This window comes from Sus scrofa, chromosome 1 (assembly GCF_000003025.6).
Source record: "Sus scrofa isolate TJ Tabasco breed Duroc chromosome 1, Sscrofa11.1, whole genome shotgun sequence".
Lineage (NCBI taxonomy): Eukaryota > Metazoa > Chordata > Mammalia > Artiodactyla > Suidae > Sus > Sus scrofa.
In genome coordinates this window covers 266,382,935-266,393,460 of record NC_010443.5, presented here as the reverse complement: position 1 = coordinate 266,393,460, position 10,526 = coordinate 266,382,935, and the positions used below count along the sequence as shown (strand labels likewise).

Here is a 10,526-nt window from a genome sequence, read left to right as displayed (position 1 = left end):
GAATGGACCAACATTCCCAATCAACATTATATAAATAATCTGGGCCAACTACAGAGTAATGTCTGTGAACAATTATCACAAAACTAAAACATGGATGGCTGTCAGTCGGTGCCAGAGTTCTTGCTTTCATAATAAATATAAAATCAATTTCCTGTTCTAGTTCCTATTCCAAGTTGAAAATGATATATCTGACTATGAATTCCAACTACCTGCATCCTTAGGGTTGTTTTTTAAAGAAGGGGTAGAAAAAAAAGAAACTTATGAGACCACCTAAGTCAATTCTTCCTCATTTGAGGACACTTGGATAGTAAAGGTTTCCACATAATATGCAATATGAGCTTGCCATTTCATATTTATATTATTGTATATATTCATTATTATATATATAAGTATTTTAGAAGCCCCTCCCATAATTCCACTATAAATTCCTATTTGCAATAACTTAATACATCTGAAAGCCTATGGAAACCTTTCATTTAAAAAATTATATGCAATTTCCAAAGCTTTTTGTTCTCATTTCAATCAAAAATAACTTCATATGTTTTAAACGAAATTTTGCAAGTAATCAGAGACTCATGAGGAGTCACTGATTTAACTAGTTCGGGGAGTCTAAGAGGTTGAGAATTTAAAGTAAGCAAGTGTTTCCTTTAGAGGAGCAGGTTATGTAGAGGTTCATACACTTAAGTCCTCTGCACTGAGAAATGCAATCAGGACTCTTCTGTCTCAGGAGAGACTCTCATCCCCCTCTCTGTGTGCACATTCCTGACTCCCATTAACATTAACAGACACCATACATGCACACGGAGGCGATGCCAGCCTTGGTAGTGTGTATGCACGGCAGCTGTGGTGACTAAATAATCCATATGGCTCTGAAGAGAAGTTATGGTTTGTTGGGTCTAGAGTCACAGCTACAGTGGTGGAATTCAAACACCAGAAGCAAGCCTCAAACTGAACGCTTGATCAAAACTGTCTTCTGTCTAAGCACACCTCAGACCGTAGTTAAGCCTGGGCTTGGAAATTCCACCCTTAGCATGGTTTATACAGGTAGACGTTCCATGTTTGAGGAGACCTTATTTTTTCACAGGCCCAGAGTTCTGTCCTCCTCCCCATCCACCACTCCCATCCCAGCATTCATTTATGCAGTTCCGCACAAAGTATAGAAAATCACATGGTAGTTTTATAGAAAGAAAAATCAAAGGCCTGGCTTAAACAACTGAAGTCAGCAAAATGAGAATCAAACCTCCATCCTCAACATGAAAATCAAATAATATGGCCATCCTAACATAATAGATATATGCTGAAAGGTAAATTCCACAGGTTGTGTAAAGGGCAGAATTTAACCACTAATTCTAATTCCTCTCAGCAATTAGAATTAGGTACTTCAGTCGGCGTCTGAATGTGTATTAATATAGTTTCCTGAAGCCCAATTCAACAACTTCTTCATTCTCTCCCTAATGAAGACAATATTCCTGTGAAGTTCAATTTAGTGAAAACATTGGTGCACAAGCACACATACAAGTTAACACTTCTGAAAAGAAGCCAGTGACAACAGTTCACCAGCCATATTGCTAAAATTGGGCTTCAGGGGAAAAAAAGACTAGATGACACAAAATTCTTAGTATACTTTCATATACAGAGGACTCAGTGAAAACTTTATATATGTTATCTCCAATTAAGTCAATTAATATTTAGAAAAATTCTGTAACATTATATTTAAATACTCACAGGAGGGGGGAAAAAAATCCACCAATGTTCTAGAAGCTTCTCTAGACCTTTCAATCAATTTTATTTATATGCAAAACCAAGAGAAACTTAAAAAAAAAAAAAAAAAACAAAGCTCCTCCTGATGCTAAAGCTCTCAATTTACTGACAGGCAAATGGCTTCATGCTGCCACTTAATCTCATTTCTTGCATAATGCCCTCTAATTAGCATATCAAAGTGAATTAATACTTCTAGGGCATTAGCAATGGGGAAATCTGCTCCAGGCTCACAATAGCAGTTAAGAGAGAGCCAAGAAATCCTCAAAAACACCACAAACCACTTTGCATTGCAAAACTGTTCAATTTATTTATCCTCTCTCTCTAAACACTTTTACCGCACACTGTTTTACTACTGTTCACCAAACAAAATGATAATTGCCAAAGTTACCAGCATCTGTAATGCCTGTTTAGAATCTTAATTTAGATTATGTTACAGATAATTTCTATATGCAACCATTTGTTCTATTATAAATGTTAATATAGAGACAGTGGAAATGTTGACATTCTCAATTAGTTAATTTGAATTTGAAATAAAATTTTATGGGATTTTAAAATTTATGAATTTTTTAATGTAAAAAGCCACCTGCTGGACTCTGATGCCTAAGAAATATGCTTTGAAAACTGATGTATCACATAAAACAAAACAAGCAAAAAAAAAAATCATTTTACCATAACATGTGTTGAGTCTCCCAAATAATGGTTTAAACATTGTGAGAAATCATCAGCATTAAAAGGATTACACTGTAGACCAAGCCCTCATTAATATGGTCACAAATAAAGGGTTATTGTTCAAAACAGCTTAACATTTGTAAAGAACTTAAATTGAAAAAAACAAGTACAAAACTTTTTAACAATTATTTTTATTCGTAATTTTACTTGTTTTCAGTCCTAATGAGGTACTATCATATAGATACAGTCAATCAAAAAAAAAAAAGCTATGCCAATTCAACTTAACACATCCTATCATGCCCATTTTTTTTTTTACTAGAAATACACTCAAATTTAGCACCAAACCAAACTACCGTTACCATCAAAAACTGCAAACATCGTCTATTTATGGAATACGTCTACCTAAAAAATAAAAAAGGAAGAGGTTCTGTTTACTTACTATTCTGCCTACAAAGGGGATAATTACAATCAAGTGTTGAAGATTAATGAAATTTATTTTCAAATATGTTCTGTATCTAAAGGCATAAAAAAATGGTTTTTCAGTGGCTCATTCAAGTATTTCCTACTAATTTATTTGCTAAATATACCACTATTACCTAGCTGTGAGAGTAATCTGTGTGATTAACTTCTATAACTTTGTAAAAAATCTTTTAGCCAGATCTCAAAAACTTTGACCAATTCACAGGACACAGTGATGTAAATTATTTACTCCCATACTCAAATGGCCTACTGAAGTAGAGCAAATGCTTGAAAGGTCAACATGGGAGGGGAGTGTGCAAGCTTTGTTACTCAGTTACTACCTAAATCATCCTGATCACACTGATAAATGGCTAAAACACAAGCCTGCTGAGAAAACAAATAAAACATTATTCTCATAGTGTCAATATTGAAATAATAAATACCTAAAGTTGTTCCTGTGTACATAGACAGAGGGAAAATAGTCTAAAAGACCTTCTTTAACTGAATGTATTTGGTGCTGATGTGTTAAGCATTTACTCTGGATACCTCAGTAGCATGTATATAAAATAAAGTGATGACTGATTTAGGGTGTGGTTCAAGAAATGAGGCTTCCATTCTTCACAGCTATATTGCACATAACTTCAACCATAAACTATCAAAATATACATAATCAAAATAAGATGTTAAAACTTAAATCTCTCCTGGATGTAGCCATTCACAAAATTTGCAAACAGAAATCTAAAAGTACAAGCAAAATTAATTAAAAGGAAAAAGATCATAACATGAAAAATACAGATATGAGTAGCCAATGTGTTCTTTAAGGCAAGGCAAGGCTTCCTTTGCCACTGTATTAATATACCTCTGATTCAGAATTAAATTATGTAAATTAGTATAATAAAATAACATAGTAAAGTCCCAAATAAAATTCCAAAATTACACAAACCTGTAATAAAATGAAGTCCACTAAAACTGAGGCATGAAAGGATTACCTGCACAGATCGAGTTAATATTGATAAGAGGATTCAATATATTTTTATTGAGGAAAACAAACCAAAAAAAAAAAAAAAGGTTGGAAGATAGGCCCATGCTTTAAGATAATACCTGCTTGATACTTTACATCATAAAGTTATAAACCAGTATAGAAATAAAATTTTTTTCCAGGTTTTCTACGAATGTATTATCTTCCAAGGATGGAGAGAAAGAGTAAAGAAAGTTAGAAAACATCACTCTTACATCTCCCTCAAAATTTCCTTAAAAAGTTCCAGTAAGTCATACAAATCTTTAAAAATAGAAAATAGAAAATAAGAAGTATCCTTTAATTGCTTTAAGGAAAAATGTGCTATAAAGCAATACAATTTATGACATTTCCAAGATAAACCAACTTTGTATTTTTTCCTGTTTAATTCATTTAATATTTCCAATGTAAACATGCCATAATGTCTAAAACTGATATGAAATTTAAAATGTTAAAAATCTATCAAAATTTGTTTCAAAATAATTTTGAAAGGGTGGGAGTTACAGAGAAAACAAGATTGGTTAACTGCAGAAGGTGGGCAAAGAGTTCAAAAGGGTTCACGTTTCTCTTCTGTTTTTACACTGGAAGCTGTCCATAATAAAAAGTTTCTTAAAACTAGAAAACATTAAAACACAAAAATAAATCATGTTTGGAACAGTGCATTTGTTTTTAAAACTTTGGAACAAATGATAATTATCTTGGAAATACTGCAAGAGCAACTTAAAGGAATGTACGCAATATATGCAATAACATTTACACTCACATATAACAATTTTCAACTTGTTAAATTTTCATTTGATGGAATATTTGGGTTTTATACACTAGGAATTAAAGAACTACATGGCACTGTACAAAGAAAAATCAACAAATTTTATACTGAAGTATTAAAAAAAAAAAAAAAAAAGACCAGAAAAAGAAGACTCCAATGAGTCTCTAAACTTTTAGGGTCAGAATTAAATTAGAGAGGTGTTGATTGAGAGTATTGCCTGGCCCCTTTGAAAGCTAGTCCCACTTACAGCAGTAAAGATAAAAGATTTAATCATATATATCATACTCAAAATGCATATAAAAAGTCCCAAGCTACCTTCTTGATCTAGTTTTAACACCTAAAATCCTTATGACTCTTTCTAGGGAGGGTTCCTTTAAAAGCAAAGCATTTTTAACAGCAATTTTCTTCTTCTCCTTAAACATAAAAAATACTTCAACCAGCCCAACCAGGCAAGCAGGCCTTTCTCTTCCCCTGCGGACACCTCCTGCAGTAGAGAAGTTCATTAAGTTTTATGATCTTCCCAAGTCAGTCCTGCTTATAAGCCTCACAAAGGCCACAAATCCTGCAAACCATCATGTATGCCATTAGACATTACTAGTAAATGAACGCTATTTAGGGTTTGTGGTGGCAATAAATCAGAGTTTGGTTGGCAGCTATCAACATGGAGTATTTTAACCTACGATTTAGAAAGGAAAAGGTTATGTTGATATTTTTTTAATACACAACATTTTTTTAACAGTATGACTCAGCTTATATACTAAAATGTTAGGTTTTCATTTTATAAGTATTTTAAATACTTTTTTTTCTCAAAAAGAGCCATTTCCTTCATTCAAAATCTCTCAATTAAGGGCTTTGGAAAGAAGACTGGTGAGGATGTAATCTCTCACAAAGTACTTCAACAATCAAGATTAAGGCAGCCAAAAAGATGTGAGGGAAGGCCCCCAAAGAAGTATGTAGATGAGGAGACCTCGTAGCATCATGGATTTAATAGATGGTGAAATACAGCTTTAAAAAAAAAAAAAAAGATAAGAGGAAAATCTTAGCATATCAACAATTACCAGACTGATTGCTTAGTTTAAAATGGACAAATGTCTTGTTTTAAAGCCTATACATTTCAGTTGCTTTCAAAATGCGTGAATATCAAAATTCAACAATGACAGATTATTTCTGCCCCAAAATAACTGCAAGATAAATTTTAAAAAATACATTTTCAAGAAAAAGCAAGCATCTCATAGTATACTTTCCCTACCTCCAAACAAGGAAATAATATAACTGTGGTAGATTACCTAATTATCTGTCAGAAGGGAAAAACACCTTTTCACATTTGGTAGGAGGGAAAAAAAATGTTTTCCAAACTAAACCCCTCATGTGCATCATAACTAGCAGTGTTCACTGCCTGATCAGAAAACCTCAAAATCTACTGGCAGATCTACAAATACTTGGATTTTTTTTAAATGATTTTGTCTTATTTTAGAAGAAGCACAACTGAAATGACATTATCCATTGAAGTGACAGTCCTGCCTCCATCTCCCCACTAGTCAGCCCCTACCCCTCTATTATGCAAAATAGAGCCATCACAGAATGTTCCCGGTTTCTACTACAAATGACTAGGTAAACTTTCTCTAGGTTATGGAGAAATAATCTTTGGATACTATGTTATAGATTTAATATAATGATGTAAAGAAAAAGCACTATGCAATACACATTATATTCTACAGTGCTTATTTTATAGGTTGATGATGTTTCCAAAGAAAGCATGACTGTGGGAACAGATGGGGGGGGTTGGAATTTGCTGCCCCAATCTCTCTGCTTCGGTAACACTAATGTCTACACAGCTGTTTAATTTCAAATCAAGGATTCTGAGTCCAGTGTCCCTGTCGCCTTCTAAAAACTAGTTTTGGAGAGTGAGGTGGAGCTATGGGTAGTAGGGGAGAAAGGAGAAGAGAGAAAGAGCTTCACCCCCATCAATCATCCGGTACTTAAATCCCGTCCCTCTCGAGCCTAGAGGCTGGCAGGAAGATGCCTCTGCCCAGACAGCCGCCTTTACTCTTTGTCGGCTGTTGGCTTTTTACAAAAGAGATAACGTGCAAACTTGGATCCGCTGGCCAAAGAACAAAAAGAGAATCTAATTTACAAGTTATCACTGAAAGCCTCAGAAACAATTTCAAAACAAAAATTTCTTTTGTCAGCCACCTCTTGCTGCTTAAATAGCAAACACAGTACCAAAGCTCTCTCTGCCAATAATCCCACACTCTGGAAAAACTTGTTTCTTTTTCCTAACTCACCTCTGACATGAGGTTGACTATACTCTCCCTTCAGAATGGTGTAACTGTCTTGTGCAAATAAGCAACTGGAGGACTTACGCTTCCTAATTGAATTCTGCCTGCTGCCAAATGTCTAAACAAGAAAAGCAGTTTGCTGGGTTTGGTTCTCAGGCTGGCTAGGCCAAAACTTTTAAAGGGGGAAAAAAAAAAATACAAATCATGAGAAGGGGCTGAGAGGGAAGGGATATCAATCCCCTCTCCCTCGTAATATAATGCCGTATAAAGTTGAATCAATCTTAATATTCACAACATAGTCAATACCCCAGTGCTTAGCTGTCAGCAGAAACTGAAGTGGAGCCCTGATAGCAAGAAACCCTTGGACATTAAGCAACATAATTTACTGAGAAATACGCACTTTTGGGCTTCTAAACTAAGAATCTTCAAGATTTAATGCTTGATGTCTTATTTTATAGTCAGATAAAAATTATCTACCGCTTTAAATCACAGTGCTATCTAAAGGTAGCTAAAAATCAACAGAGTAAAAGTTAGTTATTTTAAATGCCACTGGTTTTCAAAATGTAAAATACATCTTAAAAACAATCACTCAACATTAAGAAACCATGCATGCTATGTAAATGAAAAGCAGGAAAAGCACTCTTTAAGGTTCTCAATATTTGCTGTTAATTATGGTTTTGGTATACATGTTAATAGACAGCAATAACCCCTCATCTTTTATTGATTACTTTTAGGATCAGAACAGCACTGCAGAGTGAAATAGCTGTTTAAAAGGAGGGCAACTCTCCTACCAACTAACAATTACATACAATGTGCTATTATTTGTAGACTCAATTTATACACAATCACATTTAACTTTCTAAATAGCTTCACCTAAACAGTGCTGTATCCTAGACTTTAACTTTCTCTTCTTTGTCAACTTAAAAAACGGCAACTTTATAATACAATATAGCCAACCTACATATACAGACACACACACAAATCAACAGTAAAGCTTGTTTGATGCACTTGTTAGCCATATACAGGGGAAATAATGCCGAATACCACCTAAAATATCTAGATTAAGTCTCTCCCTTCACTTGAGTCACTACTATCACCTCAAGACTAAAACATTTTCAATTGTTAAAAAGTGTACAAGAAAGCCAATTTGAAATGAATTGTCAGAAATTTGTCTAACATTTACTGGTATAGTTTTCATTTCAGCTCTTCAGTAAAAGCTGTCTTTAAATATATTCCCTGCCTTAAACACCTCGAAAATTGTTCAATCTGTACCTGTGGACCTTTCTCTACTTTATAAAATATATTATGTTTACAATGCAATGACTTCAAGCATAACATTTAGTCAAAGTATTAATAAATGTAACACCTTGTATATCGCTAAAAACACTTCATTACCCTTCCTGTTTCTTAAAAGTAGCATTCCCAACTAAAACACTAATTCAAACATGCTCCTGGGGTCTGTTCAATTGCAGCTATTCTGTGTAACCGAAGCTTAAGGCTAAGTAAAACAAAGTTCGGGGGATGCTTCTCTCCGGGACTCGGTCCCTGGCATCCAGTCTCCCGTTGCTCCTTTTAAAAACTGACATACAAACAAGGCAAAAGGAGCAGGAGAGGGTGGCTGGAGCTCCGGCCCCCTCCCCACCTGCAGCCAGGGGTGGCCGCCCGGGGACGGCGACCCAGCCCCGTCCGCATCTACACTTCATTTTACACCAGGAGCGGAATTGAGAAATCGACTCCAGATTTATTGCAGTTTTTCCTCAAGATCAGGAGGTGGGAAGGAAAGAATGATCAAAGATGGCGGTGCCCAAAAGCAGCAGCTCTCAACTGGAGAGTCGAAGGAGTAGCTCGGACCCCACCTCGGGGGTCTCCAGGCCCACGGCCGGGCGCAGCGTCTTACCTGTTTTCTCTTTGATCTCGCACAAGACGCTGAAGAGCGCGGGTTTCATTCTGTGACAGTTCAGGGCATGTTTCCTAAAAAACAAATAGCAAAACACAAAGGTATTAGCATCACCTATGGAATAATATGGCGCCTTCCTTTAACTTAGACCCAAGATTTCATTCCGGCCCCCTATTTTGGAAGGCTCTTTGGAACCACGGCAAGTCAACAGAACTCAAGTTGACTCAGTTGGCGACAGCCGGCAAGCTCCGGCAGCCAAAGCTCCAGCCCGAACGAAGCGCGACCCATCTGCCCGGCAGGCAGCAGCCTCGGCGACCGCAGGGCGCGAACCCGCGCGGGCAACCGCGATCCGGGGGCAGACGGCGGCGACCCAGGGGACAGGACGGCGTGGAGGGGCTCCTGCGTCCGCCCTCCGCCGGGGGAGCGGGCGCGCACGGGCGGCCGGCCGACTGCGGCCAGCGGGCGGTGACAGCTTGGCAAAGTTTGCCAGGCGGCCCTCCCTTCCCGAGAACTTGGCCGCCTGCGCCCGGACCCGCCGGGGAACCGCCCATCGCCCCGCGGCGGGGCCGGGGCGGCCGCCCGCACAGCGAGGTCGTCCGGCGGCCAGGCGGAGCCGGGCGCCGGGACTCCCGGCCGAGCAGAAAGTTGCACTTCCCTCAAGTGCGGCCCGGGGCCCGCTCGCCGCGGCGTGCACCGGGGTCCGGGCGGGAGGTTTGAATCCGTACGAGGGGGCCGGGCTGCCACAGGGCCGGACGCGGGGGTGAGAGAAACCCACACAATCCACGCGGCACCAAGTCCGTCCCGCGCCCCGAGAGCAACTTTGCCGCCTCCCGCCTGCGTCGAGGGGCGCGGGGCAAGTCCCCCGCGAGGCCCGGGCGGGCGGCCTGTTTTCGGAGAAAGTTCCCCGCCCCGGGGCTGAGGCCCCCGGCCCGGGCGCCACCCGGGGCCGGACTCTGCCGCGGGCCCGGCTCCCGCACACACACAAAAGATGCTTAATGAGACGACACCAACTTTGCTTGCGCCTCGTCCAAGCTCTGGTCGGTGATGGTCATGATCTGGTGGAGGATGTCGCCGATGTCCTGCTTCCTGCCGTCGCCGTCCGCCCCTTCGTGGCCGTGCGGGGGAGGCGGCAGGGCCATGCCCCCCTGCACCGAGTGGCCGGCCAGGTTCACCCCGGCCAGAGTCTGCAGCATCCTGGATTGATCGTCCATCCCGCCGCGCGCGGGCGGGAGCGGGCGGCGGCGGCGGCTGAGGCGAAGGCTGAGGCGGCGGCGGCGGCGGCGGCGGCGGCGACGAGGGAGGAGAAGAAAGAGGGGGAGGGGGAGGGGGAGGCGGCCGCGCGCTCCCCGCCCGCGCGGGGAGGGGGCGGCCCGGCCGGCGGGGCCCGCGGCTGAGGCGGTGCAGACGGGCGCCCGGCTCCGGCTTCCGCCGCCGCGGAGGCTGAGGAGAAGCGCCGGGCGGAAGCGCTGGGCTCCGCGGCGGTGGCGGAGGCGGAGGCAGCGGCGCCCGCTGCCCTCACGCGGCCGCCGCGCCGCCTCCTCGCCGCCGCGCGCCCCGCCGGGTGGCCCCGCGCAACTTGCTCCTCAGCACCGGCCGAGTTGTTGGGACGCCCGCCGCCACCCGCGCCAGCCTGCGCACTCCCCTCCCTCGGCCCCCGCCGCCGCCGCCGCCGCCGCC

At 41.1% G+C, this 10,526-nt stretch overlaps 1 protein-coding gene across 3 annotated transcripts in view; it reads right to left on the bottom strand.

Annotated features, from left to right (window-relative positions):
- The window catches only part of PBX3 (PBX homeobox 3), a 227,336-nt gene extending 217,186 nt beyond the window's left edge, over window positions 1-10,150 (bottom strand). The window contains exons 1-2 of one of the 3 annotated variants that reach the window (XM_021068936.1): window positions 9,861-10,150; window positions 8,850-8,923 (exon numbers count right to left, since the gene is read on the bottom strand). In XM_021068936.1, coding sequence (XP_020924595.1) covers window positions 8,850-8,923; window positions 9,861-10,060 — 274 coding nt within the window. In that variant the 5' untranslated portion in view covers window positions 10,061-10,150. Of the gene's footprint in view, window positions 1-8,849; window positions 8,924-9,179; window positions 9,416-9,860 lie in introns of those variants that run through there. The other 2 variants (XM_021068947.1, XM_021068926.1) reach the window with 2 other exon arrangements.